Genomic DNA, 16,384 nt, shown 5'->3' with positions numbered 1-16,384 from the left:
GGGAAACGCTCGGAAAGTGATCGTCGCGCCATTATGAGTTCATTGTGCGCGCAGATCGCCAACCTGTACGCATATTATACCTACATAATCTGAAAAGCAAGTTGAAGGCATTTCATTCTCGCCATCCAGCTAGACTTAGCAAATTCCAGGATCTAAATGTAATTTAACTGTTTATTTCTACATATTTTATATGTGTACATGTTACGGGCGATGTCAATACATGTTTGTTCCATAGACAGCTAAATAGACACGAACAATATCCGAAAAACGCAAGAAAGTTTGTGTTTCGATTGAAACGAAACTTGAAATTTTTCGACGTATTGATTTTTCTGACAAATTCTTCTTTTTATAAAAAAAAAACGCGTTAAATAAGCTTAAAGATCCTTCACTAATCCTATATGAAATTGGGTCTCAATGAATCAAATGATTTTCGCATATGTTATGACTTGCTAAACAAAACATATAAGTTCTAGCGCAAATAAAATGAAGTTTTCAGGTTCATCTATATTGACCCCTCATCATAAAATATTTCATAACTTCCAAACGGCTGACCTAAAATGGATAAAATTAAAGCATTTTGAAAAGGTCTCAACTAGAACTATAAGAAAATGAAAGAAAAAGTGGGAATCTCACTTAAAAAATTCGGGTTATCTTTGTCCTAAGGCGATTCAAAGTCAAAATAATGAAGCAGCGGCTAGGCCTTTTTAAACTTTACAACTTTTATCTAAAACATTTTTTTATTTAAAACAGTTTTCTAGGTATTTTGCCGTCTCGGAACATTTTATTCCTTATATGATTATATATGTGAGATATAATTGTATGTGGCACCATTTAAAATCATATAAGGAACATAAAATGTTAGGAGACGGCAAAATATCTATTATAGAAAACTATAAGTTTTATAAAAAAATGTTTTAGATAAAAGTTGTAGAATTTAAAAAGGCCTAGCCGCTTCATCAGTTTGACTTTGGGTAACGTTGCCTAGGTAAAGCAGTCAACTAGTATTTTTAAGTGAGATCCCCCATTTTTTTCTTTCATTGTTTTATAATCCTTGCTGAGATCTTTTCAAAATATTATAATTTTATCCATTTTAAATCAGCCGTTTAGAAGTTATTGAGTGTTTTATGGTGAAATGTCAGCGACTATGAATCGAACACGAAAACTGTTTATTTTTTTTGCGCTAAAACTTATATGTTTTGTTTAGCAAGTCATAAGCTATGACATGTGAGAAAACCATTTGATTTTATCGGGATCCAATTTCATATATGATTATTGCGAGATCCTATTATTGATTTTAGCTGCGGCGACTCATCTAAACAATTATCCATGTTTTTTAAATAAAATAAAATATATAACCTTGATTATGACTATCATTCGATCTAATTCTGATCCACTGTAGATCGGATAATTGAGGCTCTACTGTAACAAAAAAAGTTTGAAAAAGTGATGTCTTATTTCTGATATATACACAATATTAAAAACTATTTTGTATTTATTCTTGCTTACGTAATGGCTTTCCACACAAAACAAAGTCCATTCTATCGTTCCCTTGTCTCAAGCAAAGAAGGATAATTTTTTAGTATTTATAATATTGTTCTAATATTGGGTTAGGAAAAAAGTCTTTTATGTAGAGCCAACAGATTGAGATTTACGTGCCACTATTGTGACATATTAAGTTATGTTATATCACTGGAAAGATTATTTCATATAACATTTTGAAATAGATTGAGCATAGATTTGAACAATACTGACATATTCAATCAAATTTGAAAATGAGTGAAAATCAGGAACATTTCCGACATTTTTTATTATAAAAAAGGGAAGAATGTTACGCAATTCGCAGAAAAAATTTGTAGTGTTTACAGAGAGGATGTTATAACTAGACAAGCAGCAATTGGTTTCATCGATTTCGAGATAAAAATTTTGATGTCAAACATGCACATCATTTTGGTCGGTTCATTACAGAAAATGTCGATGAAATCTTCCAAAAAAATTGAAGAAAATCGTCATGTGAGCAGCTGTGATATAACTAAGAAGCTAAACATTGATATATAAAACCGTTTTACTTACGTAAAACTGAATACATAAAGAAGCTCGATGTTTGGGTGCTATGATTTGACGATAAAAAATTTAATGATTCGAATTTCTATTTGAATCGCTGCTGAAACGAAACGAAATTGAGCCTTTTCTAAAAAAAATTGATAACGCGAAAAATAGATAATATATAATAATAATATTCGAAAAAAATCATAGTTGAAAGAATGCACCACAAAAAATCACAAAACCTAGATTGATGTCAAAAAAGATGCTGTATATTTGGTGGGACTCAAAAGGAATGATTCATTATGAATTGCTGCCGTCAGGCAAAACGATTGATTCTAATCTCTATTGTCAACAATTAATGTGATTGGAGCAATTCATTCAGGGAAAGCGTCAAAATGGATCAATAAAAAAGGCGTTCAATTATGACAATACTAGGCCACACACATCGATAACTCGACAAAAATGGAGAAAGTTTGGCTGGAAAGTTTTGATGCATTCACTGTAGCCCTTGTACCATCAGATTATCACTTATTTTGGTCTTTACAGAACTCCCTTAATGGAGTAAACTTGACTTCAAGAGATTTTCTGCGAAAATCATTTATGTCGATTTTTTTTACCGAGAAATCACAAAAATTCTACACCGATATAGATGGAATAATGGCTCTACTTGAAAAATGACAAAAAAATCATCGAGCAAAACTGCACATATTTGGTTTAATAAAACTCTGTAAGGGTATATAATTTAAAATATAAATATAAAGGGTAAATAATTTAAAAAATAAATTTCAATTATACTCTAACTGTAAAAATTTTTTCTCTAACGCAATATAGCAAAAATGAGACGTTATTTTTTCAAAGTTTTTTGTTAATAACTTTTTAATGAATAACGAGCGATGGCTAAAATGAAGTTGAAGATATTGAAGATCATGACAACATACGTCAAAATCATGATCATTGGATGGTAATCCCCTATATTGCATAATACTGTCGTACAGTCTTAGACAGTGGGGATATGGGATGGAACTCACTTTGCGTGGATAATCGAGCGCTCCTATGCACGGGAAGAGATGGAATGAACCTTGCTTTGCCAAAAAAAGTCGGTCGTCTCTAGGCATGGGAGTAGTGGAATAGATCTCGCTTTGCATGAAAATTTAGAAAACTATGGAAAATCGAAAATTTATGTCGTCCCCTATATATTTTAGAATTTCAGTATAGTTATATCTCCTAAACCAATGCCGTCTCTCACTTAATTTTTATGAGAATCACTCAGGATACTATCCCCTACAAAATATCTAAAGGACAATTCAAATCGGTGAAGTGTAACCTGAAATGCACATTTTTTTTACTTATTTTTTTAATATTACGAATTAAGCAAAAATTTTGTTCTATCAACAGATTGTACTATTATTACATTTAAGTATCTATGTAAAATTCGAGTACAAATCTGTAATTGATTTAAAAATTATTTAAATTTTTTGTATGTCTTGACTTCTATGTAAAATTACGTTTTATTATGCACGTACTTATTTGCATTTGATAAGCACATAATATTAAGAATTAAATCAAATTTTATACATGTACTATTGTAATAAAACATAAATATCCGTGCAAAAGTAAAAATATATAAAAATTTTTTAAATAATATTAGCTGATATTAGCTATTTTTAGCTGATTATTTGACTGATACTTTTAGTTAATATTAAATATATATATAAAACATTCTTAAATTAACACAATGTCCTCAAATCTTTCCACTATTTATTGTATACATGCACATATGTATATGTATAGTGTTCCAGATCACTCGTATGTTCTTTTTTTCTTCGCAGGATAAGATCTAATTGTAATGTAAAAGTGTTTAAACAAAAATTGTATGATTTAAAAAGATCTATTTACTGATCTTATCAGTTTGATCTTAGGTGGCGTCGCCAAAGTGGCGTCAGATTAAGGTCACGTTGATTTCTTTGGAACATCCAACTTTTTATTCCAGTAACTAATAATTGATATCAAGAGTTTTTTAAAACACTATAATAAAATTATTTTTCATTGAGTACTTTTCAAGTTTCAAGGTTCGAAAGTTACAGTACCACTGACATTAGCAAAGCCATTGAAGATTATTTCTCTTATCCTCATTTCATTTTTGTACTAAAGATTCATTTACAGTACAATCTTCAATGGCTTTGATCTTGATATTATCCAGGACATGATCCTGAACAACATTCAAGAGGTTTCAGCCGTCGGCTGGATACCTTGCGTAATGCTAATGTCGGTACTGTAACTTTCAAGTCTTATAACTCGAAAAGTATTCAATGAAAAATACTAACTTTATTGCAGTGTTTTGAAAAATTCTCGATATCAGCTATTAGATACTAGAATAAAAGTTGAGTATTCTATTTTAAAAAATCGACGTGATTTGACCTTGGCGACGCCATATAAGTCAGTAAAAAGCTCTTTTTAAACTCAGCAATTTTTGTCTTTGGACATTTTAAGATTGGACCTTTTATCTTGCAAAGATAAAAGAGTAGTCTGAAATACCTAAATACACACACACACACACACACACACACACACACACACTGGACGTAATAAAGTGACTGTATCAAGTTAATTTTTTGAAAAATATTTCAGACAAAAATTTTTCGACTTCAAGAGGGACATAATATGGCATTGATTAGACTTTCAGTAGTGTTGTCTAGGTCAGGGCAAGGTCACGTTGAATTTTTTAAATAAAATCCTCCATTTTTCATTACATATTCTTATAGTATATCTCTAAAGCTTTCCAAAATACTATAATTAAGTTCGTTTTTATTAAGTATTTTTCGAGTTATAAGATTTAAAAGTTATAGTACTGTCGGCATTAGCATTACCCAAGTCCTAGCATTATCCTGAACAGTATTCAAAAGGTTTTACCCATCAGACACAGTCGGACACCTTAACTTTCAAGCTTTATAACTCGAAAGGTATTTAATGAAAATGAATTTAATTACAGTGTTTTCGAAAGCTCTCGAGGTAAGCTATAAGAATATATAATGAAAAATGGAGGGTTCTATTTAAAACAACATGATCTTGCCTTGATTACCTTGATAATGCGATCTAAGATCTAATCAATGATGCCATATTATGTTCCTCTTGAAAAACTTTTGTCTGAAACATTTTTCAAGAAAATGCATTTCAAGAAATTAGCCTGGTACGACTGTTTTGTTACACTCAATATATATAATATATGGATGTCTCACTTTAATTTTGATATCGAAACATTTCGAAAATTATAAAAGGTACGGAAAAATATTTTATAAAAAGATTGTAAGGTTTAAAAAGATCTATTTATTAATTATATTCGTTTAACATTTGATGGCATTGTCAAGATCAGGATAAGGTCACTTCGAATTTTTAAGAGAATATCCTAGATTTTATTACATACATTTTTATAATCCTTTCTGAGACCTTCTGAAAACGCTAAAATTTAATTCACTTTGGAGCAGTCATTTTGAAGTTATTGAGATTTATATGATAAGATGTCCAACCAACGAAGATCATTGTTTGATTCAATGAAGACAAGATCAAAAGATGATCCTGTCAATGGAGGCAAGATCAGAAAATTAAGGAACTTTGTCTAACTGTCATTATGTGTCACTCTCGAAATTAAATGTTCAAAGTGTGCGCCGTTATTTTTTAAATACAAAATCGATCTGCGTCTAAAGTTTCATAGGACTCCTCTGAGTATTTGCGATGTTATCGCTTGATTGGTTCTTTGGCTCTTTCCATTATAATCTCGTGGTAAGTGCTTCCTGATACACAGCATCTATCACATCCCCATAAATGAACACGATTTAGGTTTGGTGATTTTGGAGGCCACAAGAGCCTTCTTGACTTATTGAATGATTTGGATATTGCTTATCTAAGAAAATTCAAACATCTCGAGAGTAATGTACTATCCTGTTGAACACTATCCTGTTGAAACTAAAATCTTTAGCGGACATCCAGTGGAATAGTCCTGAATATATCTTAACAAATGATTTTGGAGAAAGTTTAAGTAAATTGTACATTCAAAAAGATGCGGTCCAATAATTTTTTTATTATATTTGCCAATCCAAACATGGAAGTTCCAACATTGATTGATCACCTGTCGATATCAGTAAGGATCTGCTACCAGTGACCAGTAATGACTATAGAATCTACTGAGACTGCCATTGCTATGGTGGTTTCGTCACTGAAACGGACATTCTAAAAAAATTTGGATTCTGCTCCAATGTATCTAGTGCTCATCTATAAAATTGATCTCTCTCATTCTGCAATCATTCTTCGCTCAATTCTTGTGTTAGATAATATTATAATAAGGATGTAAGGAGGTATTGTAACATTGAATGAGTAGATAGGGATTCCTAATTCATGTTCTATTTATCGAGTACTGAATTGAAATAAACCATGCCCGCTGCGAGAAGTTTAGGTCATCCATCGATCTTGCATTCACTAGTTGAATCAACCATTGATCTTCATTGATTAAACAACTTATCATATAAATCTCGATAATTTCAAAATGGTTGATCCAATGTGAATTAAATTATAGATATATATTTTGGAAAGATCTTAGAAACGGTTATAATAATATGCAATAAAATCTAGAGAGTCCTATTTAAAAAATTAAAAGTGATTTCGTTCTGACTTTGGCAACGCCACCCAATGTTAAACGGATATAATCAGTAAATATATCTTTTCAAACCTTATAACTTTTGATGGAAATATTTTTCCGTATCTTTTATAATTTTTGAGATATTTCGATGTCAATGTTAAAATGCGCGCGCGCGCGCGCGCACGCACACGCACGCACGCACGCACACGCGCACACACACACACACACACACACACACACACACACACACACACAGTGCCCGCTAAAAATTTCGGTTGAATATCTCAGAAAGTATGCATTTTTGGGAAAAATGTTTTAGACAAAAATTATTGGATTTAAAAGGATACATTTAATGATCTCATTATTTTGATTTTGGGTGACGTCATCAATGTCACAATTTTTTTAAATTGGATATCCTCTTTTTAATCCAGAATCTAATAGCTACTGTCAAAATCTTCTCAAAATGTTATAATAAATTTCATTTAGGTACTTATCGAATTATAAGGCTTAAAAGTTACATTATCGTCATTATTAGTATTATCTAAGATGTCCGATCGATATAACCTTTTGAATGTTGTTCAGGATCATTCTGTGGATAATATTCGTTAAGATCAAAGTCATTGAAGATTGTTTCTCTTATTTTCATTTTTACATAAAAATGAATTTTTAGAATTTGCAAAAACAAATGTAATTCTGAACAATATTCAAGAGACATTAGCCATCGGTCGGACACTTTGTATAATGCTAATGCCGGCAGTACTGTAATTTTTAAGCATTATAACTCGAAAAATATTTTATGAAAAATAATTTTATTACAGTGTTTTGAGATGCTCTTGACATCAGCTATTTTGGAATAAAAAGTAGGATGTCTAATTTTAAAAAAATCGGTGTGACCTTAATTTGATATTGGTGACGCCACTCAAGATCAAACTGATCATTAAATAGATTTTTTAAACCTTACAATTTTTGTCTAAAACATTTTTCTCAAAAATATATTTTTGAAACATATCCAAGATATTCAGCCGGTCTGGAATTTTTGGTGGACACTGTATATGTACATTGCAGCTAAAGGATAACAGTTGTGATGAAATTCCAGGTACGTGAGCGTTTACGCGTGGCCCTTGAAAGAAATACAAGTCTCGAGGAGGAACTAGCCCATACCAAAGAGGAAGTGAGTTGTATACTTTGTTAATTGAAGTATGAAAATATTGTAAATATTTCCTTAATAAAAGATATCTATTATCTGAAGATATTGAGAAAATCTAGAATTCTTAGAGAATCTTTTTTGCTTGATGAAGTCAGAAAATTTGTAAAGAAATTTTATATATAAATATATAGATATTATTTTTCCTTTTATATTCTTTCGTTTACATGGAATAAAAGGAGGATGTCCGTATAGGGGAATTTTTGCCTTAGTGATGGAACCTCTGAAACTAATAAATTTATTCGAGTATGATGAAATCTATTGGTCAATATATAATAAATTTTCTTATTCCACTTTCTTATCGCTAAGGAAAGTTGAAAAAAATCATATTCGAAATTTTACATATTGACGACGCGATGATAAGAGAGGTAGAGAGCGAAGTAGTGAGCGTGGAAGGGAAAAGCCGCTGGCTCGTAGTAATAGTGATCGAATAGTAGTAAGATTGATCGGAAGTAAAGATTTTTTCAACTTCTTTGCCGATAAGAAAATGGAATTTAGTGTTAGGCAATAGATTTCATCATACTCTAAATGAATTTATCAATATCAGATGTTCCATCTCTAGGGCAGAAACCTCCTATACCATGGGCATTTTCATTTATTCCACTCCTACTCTCTAAAAGTAAACCAACGAAAAATGTCAGTGTAAACAGTAAAATATGGTTTTATTAATAATCTAAGAGTATTTCACTGAGATTCAGTATAATTTAATCACACTTTGCTTTTCCATTTTATATTTCACTGATTATGATAGTGAAAATGAAGTGAAAATAAAATTTCACTGTGAAATCAGTAATTTATAAAATAACAATTATATAATTGATATAATTAAATTATGGTATGTATTATTATATTATTATATTATAGGTACCGCAGAAAGTTCGTGTCGTTTTTTTAGATCAAAATTATACATAGAATATATTATACATAGAATATATTTATTATTATAATAGTTATTATTATACTAGTCAATAGACCAAAATTTTTAAAATTTGTTTTTTAAATTGCGATATGTTAACGAAGTTATGAGTAATCGAAGTGCTCCTTTTATTTAATTTGCGATAACTCAATAAAAAAAAAAATCTTAGGAATACTTTTAAAAAACGATTTTGTAGGGAGAACTTTAAATTTTCTTCACTTCGATGGAAAAATCGAAAATTTTTGCAAATTTTTTTGGGCAAATGATAAACTCAAAGTTAGAAGAAATTTTCCATCTTTTTCAGCTCTTTCAGTATTTTTTTGTATGTAAAAATTACTAAACTCAAAGAAATTCAAAAAGCATAGTAGCCTTTCGAAAGTAGAGATTTTAAGCTTCAAAATCATTTCTTTTTAATTTTAATTTTGTTTATTTTTGACGAAGATGTATTGTAAATACAATTTTGTGCTAAAAAAAAACGACATGAACTTTCTGCGGTACCTAATATTTAAACTGACATTTAAAAAATGAGATAATAAAAAAAAGATGTTTAAAAGTGGCAAATTTTTGCCCAAAAAGATAAGTAAATCGGAATAATCTCTTTTTATAGATTTTGATTTCCTGAATACGATAATGTTAATAAAAAGTTCGGGATTGATAGGAAGCACCTTGCAAATTTAGCTTGAATATGATATATTTAAAGAAATCAGTATTCTTGTTTACTTTTTCCCAAAATAGAGAGATGTTCCCCAAATGTCATGGACTTTCTAATAATTTTATCATATTATTATAGATGACTTAAAAAATCAAAATCTACATAAAATAGTGTTTCTTTTACTTATTTTTTTGGACAAAAGTCGGTCCTTTTTTAATATCCTCCTAAAAAAGCAGATTTTTGCCCAAAAAAATGTATTGTAAGTAAAAGAAATAACGTTTTTTATAGATTTTGATCTCTTGAATATGATATATAAAATTATTAAAAAATGGCATGTGGGAAACATCTTGAAAACTAAACAATAATACTAAAATTTTTTTAAGTATATATCATATTCATGCTTAATTTTTAACAATATTCTCTATCGACCCCGAACTTTTTATTAATCATTATCATATTCAGAAAATCTATAAAAAACGCTATTCCTTTTATTTACATCTTTGTGGTCAATCAAATTCGACCTCTTTTTAATCCTTCTTAGAATAACAATTATATAATGGATATAATTTGATAATCTCATATAATTTATAGAATTTGTAAAATATTAAACTTAACAAAATGATAAGAAAATATAATATTTTAAAACGAAGAATTAAATATTCAACATGTTTCCCGATATCATCATAGATTTAAGTGTAAATAATAAAACGTTCAATATATATGTTGTTTTCTTAAAGAAAAGTTTCTTTTTCTATTGTTTTAACATAAATTTTTATTAATTTATGGAATTTTATATAAAAAGTTTTGTACAAACAAAAGAGTATTTGAATATAAAATACTCTTCACAATAAACAAATTTCCATATTTTAAGATGCTAATAGTATTAAATTGAAAATCTAATTTAAAATTTAAAATTTGGGAAGAATATTATTAATTCAATTTGATTGCTGCAAGTCTGAAATTAATCAGTACGCAGTCATATATCTAAAAGATAAATTCATTAAAAAAATATATAGATTATTATACCACTTAAGGTACAAGGATGCTCCGGATATAGAATATTCGAAATTTGGGTCAGCCATTGATCGGTCGTGCTAAGATATGAGAATGCCACACAGAGCTAAGCAGATTACCGTTTTCGACTTTGCGACATTGTAATAGTAAAAGTTCGAAGTCCTCAGATTGAAGTAGGCTAGTATTTGTAGAAAATTTATTACAATTTATAAATTGTTGGTTTATAGTCTTTTTTGTCAAAGATTCTCACAATCGTGTTGCACTTCCATTGAACTTTTCGGAACGGCTCGAGATGCTCGGAATTCGCGCTTTTATTCTCGAAAGTGCCGAATTTCTTCACGAACTGCTGCAATTGTTGCGTTATGTAGTCCAAATTAATATAACTTTGTATGTAACTTTAATTTTGAAATACTGATTTGCAAAAAAATTTGCAAATGAAGAATTTTAAAAATGATTTATTTGGTCACGCATCTTCCTCCTATTGAAAAAAGAAAATGGAAGTTCGATATTTTCTATGAGAATCCCTCTTTTTTACGCGGGATTTACTTCCGCTTTGCAATTTCCTTGTATTTTATTATTAGTATTTTATTGTTAATATATGCAATCATTACAATGATTACAATAATTATTACAATGGTATTGCTCGACTGTATATGATATACTGTATATCATAGGTCCCGTTAGAAATGATGAATTCTGTGCGTTTTCTAATTCCGCTGTCTTGTAGTTTGACATTTAAATTCATTAATTCCATCAGATAAATATTTTTTTTAATTTTATCATTTCTGGCTTAGGTCCTTATGTTTTAGTTGATTTCATAAAAAGGTTAAGTTGTATTCGGATAAATGAATTTGGTCACAGTCTTAATAATGTCTATCGTTTTTATAGGCATGTTCGCCGTCATTAATTTACGTTCTATAGTATGGTTTGTCCTATTTTAACAATGTTGTTCCATCCTTTGCAATTCTTGCAATCTACAGTTATTGTTTGTTCATGAGCAGAGGAATATAACAACGCTCGGAAACGCTAGGAATATAACAACTGCTTTTTGAGGGCAATCCATATTGTATGGTTAGGTTTAATATATCGCATGTTACATAAGTGTCTTGGAATCAGAATTTTGTAAATACATTTGATCGCATTATATTAAGTTGGAAGAAAAGTTCTACGATATTTTGTTAGCTCAAAATTATATATACAATATCTTTTTATTAAAAAGGATCAAAACTTAAATTTAAAAAAGGGTTTTAAAGCTTGAATTCTCTTTTGAATAGTTACTATATTTTTTTAATTTGTGTGAGTTTTGTAATTTTTATATAGAAAACTACGAGCAAAAAAAAGGGAATTTTTCTTCTCACTGTGTCTGTCACGTGCCAAAAAAAATTTGCAAAAATTTTCGACTATTTATAGGAGAAGATTGCCGAAACCGTTTTGTTTTTAGACAACATTTCTTAAACAAAAGATAAAATAAAAATACATGAATACAAATTAAAAAGTGCCTTCTATCAGATAATATAAGCAGTTTTTATAATATTGTTTATAATTTTGCAATAATTAATTTTTTCGTAAAATAAGCAAAAATGAGCGTCTGACTTTTCATTTTTATACAAAACATTTTTGTTAAATTATATGCGTATTTACTTTATGCTACAAGATGCAAATATGTAACGCGATAGTTTTTCAATGCCTTTCTCGTATATGTATCATTTTCTTTAACTTCGATAGAGTTATTTGATATTATAAAGTACATTACAAAGATTAGCTCATGATTTGTTTTACAGACAAATGTGTCGGTTTACGCTGCATCCCGATTTTATATTTAAAATAATTTTATAAAAAAAACTAAAAAAATAATATATATATGAAACTGATTTAAGAAATTACAGCATTTAAAATGACATAATATTGATAATATAATCACTATTATTTAAATTATTTGCAAAAGAAAATCATAAGAATTTTATTTTCACATTCATAGAATTTGTTTTTAACTGATTTCATACAGAAACAAGCCACAAAATACGAATTATGCGTTTGCACTTTTTTAATTAACTAAATAGATCATTATGGTGCATAAATGCTAATTACTTGTTTAAATAGTTCATATTTTTATTTATAAAGTGCAATAATTAATTTCTGAGAGGTGTTGCTTTAGGAGATCTACAGTGGCGTGCAAAAGTTCCCGGCCAGTGACATTTTATATAATCTAATTTATAAAAAAAAGCCCAATAAAATTTTAATCATTATCAGATGTTATCACAAAATTTCGTTATTCTTGTACTGATGCCCGATAATAGTTAAAATTTTATTAGGCTTTTTTTATAAATTAGAATACAAAATGTCACTGGTCGGAAACTTTTGCACGCCACTGTTAATATCGGCGACTTTCCTCTATCGTGAAAGTTTTGAGGTTTTCTTTACAAAATCGTTTTTAAAAAATGTTTCTTCGATTTTTTTGTTCTTGAGTTCATGAGTTAAATAAAAAGGAGTATTATGATTTTGATTGCTCATAACTCCATTAAAAATCATCATACTACAATTAAACAAACAGATTTTTAAAACTGAAACGTTGCTGTATCAAATAGTATCATGCTAATTTTTTAAATGTAAAGTATATAAAAATTTGAGTTAAAAATGTGATTACTATTCTTATATTACGCAATGGAAAAAAGGACAGTAATATCACATTTTTAACTGAAATGTACTTATATATTTTTTTAAATTAGCTATTGTAGATCATAAAATTACCGGATATCGAATATCCGAACAGAATGTAACATTGAATATCCGGTATCTGATCGGATATCCGAGAAGATAATTTCGGATATCCGATCGGATTCCGAGAAAGTGTCTTCAAAAAAAAAGGTCTATAGAGAAAAAGATTGCAATTTCGCAACAATATATAAGATATTAATTGTTCACTTTTTCTTATACAAATAGTTCTAGAAATAAGCATAATATCATATTATGAATAGCATTATGAATATGCATACTTATTTCTAAAATGTTTGTATAAGAAAAAGTGAACAATTTATTGATATCAAATTTCAACCAGATATATTCCCGGATACTAATGATATCCGGCTATCTAGTCGGATAATAAAAAAATACCGGATAATACCAAATACTTTCCAAATATCCGGTGCATCCCTACTACATCAATTTCTATTACATAACTTGATAAAATAAGTTTTAACTTTAAGAATCTGTTTTATTAATTACGGTACAATGATTTTTAACGGAGTTGTGAGCAATAAAATCAGAATGCTTTTTTAATTAATTTAATTAATTTAATTTTTTATTTAATCCACGTGTAACTTAGTAACAAAAAGTCATAGGAACATTTTCTAAAAATGAACTTTTAGAAAAAAGCTTTAAGCTTTCACGTCAGATGATCGAAAATTTTGCAACCAATATATTCTGTATATAATTTTGAACTAACAATTCCGCAGAATTTTTTTCTCCAACCCTTTACATAATAAATTTGCATTTTCATGATATATAGGATTGATGTGTTCGCAAATATAGGTGCAATCTATTTGTTTACAATTATTGTCTTACATTTAAATCTTCGCGTGATATAACGTTATATAATGCTGATTTTCACTGTTTACAGCTATTATTATTTGATCTATTTCGGTTATTGTAAATATGTTATTATAGTTATGAATGAGCAATGGTACTTTGTATATTATATTATATTTAGAATGAGAGATTAAAGGAAATTTTGGGAGTGTATATTTGGTTTGTCATAGTGAATGCTAACATCAATGCATTTTTCTGTGCCTCGAGCCAGTTTGACTTGAGAATCCTGAAAGGAAAATGAAGTTCTAATGGAAGTTTTGGTAAAATGGAAGTCTTAATGCAGCTGGGCTTCTTTCAAGTTAACAATAATCTGATTTACTGAGTGTTATTCCGTAATGCAGTTTTCCTACCTTGACAACAATGAGATGATCTATAATATTGTTTAAATCTTGTATAATATTCATGATAATAGTGTTAAGTATAAGAAAATCGTTCATTTCTTCTAATAAATCTTGGTGTCTACTTTGCTGTTTATTTTCGTGGTAATGTTGAGAAGTAATTATATGTTGTAATTATTTTATTCCTTCTAATTTGTCTACATGAGCGATTATTGTGTTTAACAGTAATGTAGATGACTAGAGTCGTGTATCTAGTCATGGTATCTAAATACTTTTCGTGTATGTAATTAATTACATCTCTTAAGAGGATCCTAAAATGCAAAAAAAGAACAAAAATATTTTAAATAAAATTATCTATACAGTATCTAAATTTGTTTTTTAAATAAATGTATCTGTATAAATAGTTACTCATAAAAATATATCTGTATCTGTATCTAATTACATTTGTCTTCAAATAACTGTAACAGTATTTAATTATTTTTAAAACTGTATCTTTTACAACACAGGTATTTAAAATTTTTGATTGATTTGCCATTAAATGATGAATGTGTTGTTAATTATTTAAGAAAGTATAATCCTGATTCATGTGTAACATTCTTTATTTCATAAGCCTCATTCTTTATATGTCATTCGATTGTTGAAGCAGTAAATAATATGGACCTTTGTGAATCTGGCCTGACTTTTTATAAATTAATTTTTTTTTTACATAAAATGATAGTATTACGTTAGTAATAACAATAATTTTGTTTATAGTTCCATATATTAAAAAATATAAAATTTTTTAAAAATGACTTATCCGACTGTAAGATCAAAAAATTGTTAATATATCTTGATTCAAAATTGTTTGTAGTTATTTATAGTGATTTTCCGGTCGTAGCTGCATCATTTTAAAGTTACAACCAATTAGAGTTATCTCCAAAATTAGCAAAGTTACGTAATGTTTATTTACGTTTGTTTATTGTAAATTTGATGGAACTTTTAAACGGTGTAACTACATATGACCGGAAAATCACTGCAAACAATTAAATACAATTTGAAATAAATTAAGATATACTAACAATTTTTTTATCTTACGGTCAGATGACAGTTATTTCTTAAAAGATTTATATTTTTTAATATATGGAATAAATATGGAATAAATATATGGAATAAATAGAATTATTGTTACTATAAACAACTACAAACGAAATATTATCATTTTTATAAAAAAATTTAATTTATAAAATGTCGGATGCCAGGTTCACAAAGGTCCATATTATTTACTGCTCCACAAAGATGTCTGGAATAGACGGATTATTTTGCGATAATTTTACTGATGTGTAGTACAAAAAATTTTTTTCTTTATGCTTTATAATACTTTCTCTTCTTTTCTTCTTAATTATAATATATAAGTCCATTTGTGCGATAACCATGTTTCGAGTGCCAATCTATACAGATTCACATGCCTCCACTTAGAAAAAAGACAACATGATCAAAATACTTATCCCTTAAAACTTTCAATTTCAATTTCATCTGAGACATTTTTTCCTATCTCCGAATTGTGAGTGTTATTCGGGCGGCCTAATCTTATATATATTTTTAAAACAACTATGTGTTTTCTATTCATCAATTGAGTCATCGTATTATTCTGTATTCTGTATAAAAGTATTAAGTATTACGATTATCAAAAAATAAATTAATAGTTTATAAGTTATTTAATATTTTATGTCAATATAGGATATAAGGTATAAAAATCTCGTAAACTGTTGATTTTTTGATATCACTATCTTAATACTTATCAATATTTTGATATCACTATCTTAATACTTTCAGAATAATTAGAGAAATCATATTGTTTAAAAAAATTTATATTCCATTTTAAAAAATGGAGGTGACCATGAAGTCTCAAAAAATACGATATATCTGGAGAAAAAGTTTTTGTTTATCATAATAAGATATATGAAAAGATGTTTTAAGTAAAATTTGTATAGTTTTCTATATGCTTTATGACTATATATATATA

The 16,384-nt window shown here is 28.4% G+C and overlaps 1 protein-coding gene across 1 annotated transcript in view; it reads left to right on the top strand.

The window, feature by feature from the left end:
* The window catches only part of LOC108688930 (liprin-alpha-1-like), a gene marked incomplete at its 5' end in the record, with an annotated part of 172,494 nt that overhangs the window by 43,760 nt on the left and 112,350 nt on the right, over positions 1-16,384 (top strand). The window contains one exon of the mRNA XM_018195478.1: positions 7,770-7,844. Coding sequence (XP_018050967.1) covers positions 7,770-7,844 — 75 coding nt within the window. The remainder of the gene's footprint in view (positions 1-7,769; positions 7,845-16,384) is intronic.

Source organism: Atta colombica, unplaced genomic scaffold, assembly GCF_001594045.1.
Source record: "Atta colombica isolate Treedump-2 unplaced genomic scaffold, Acol1.0 scaffold249, whole genome shotgun sequence".
NCBI lineage: Eukaryota > Metazoa > Arthropoda > Insecta > Hymenoptera > Formicidae > Atta > Atta colombica.
Note: the sequence above shows the minus strand (reverse complement) of the source record. Positions and strands in the feature narration are given on the sequence as shown.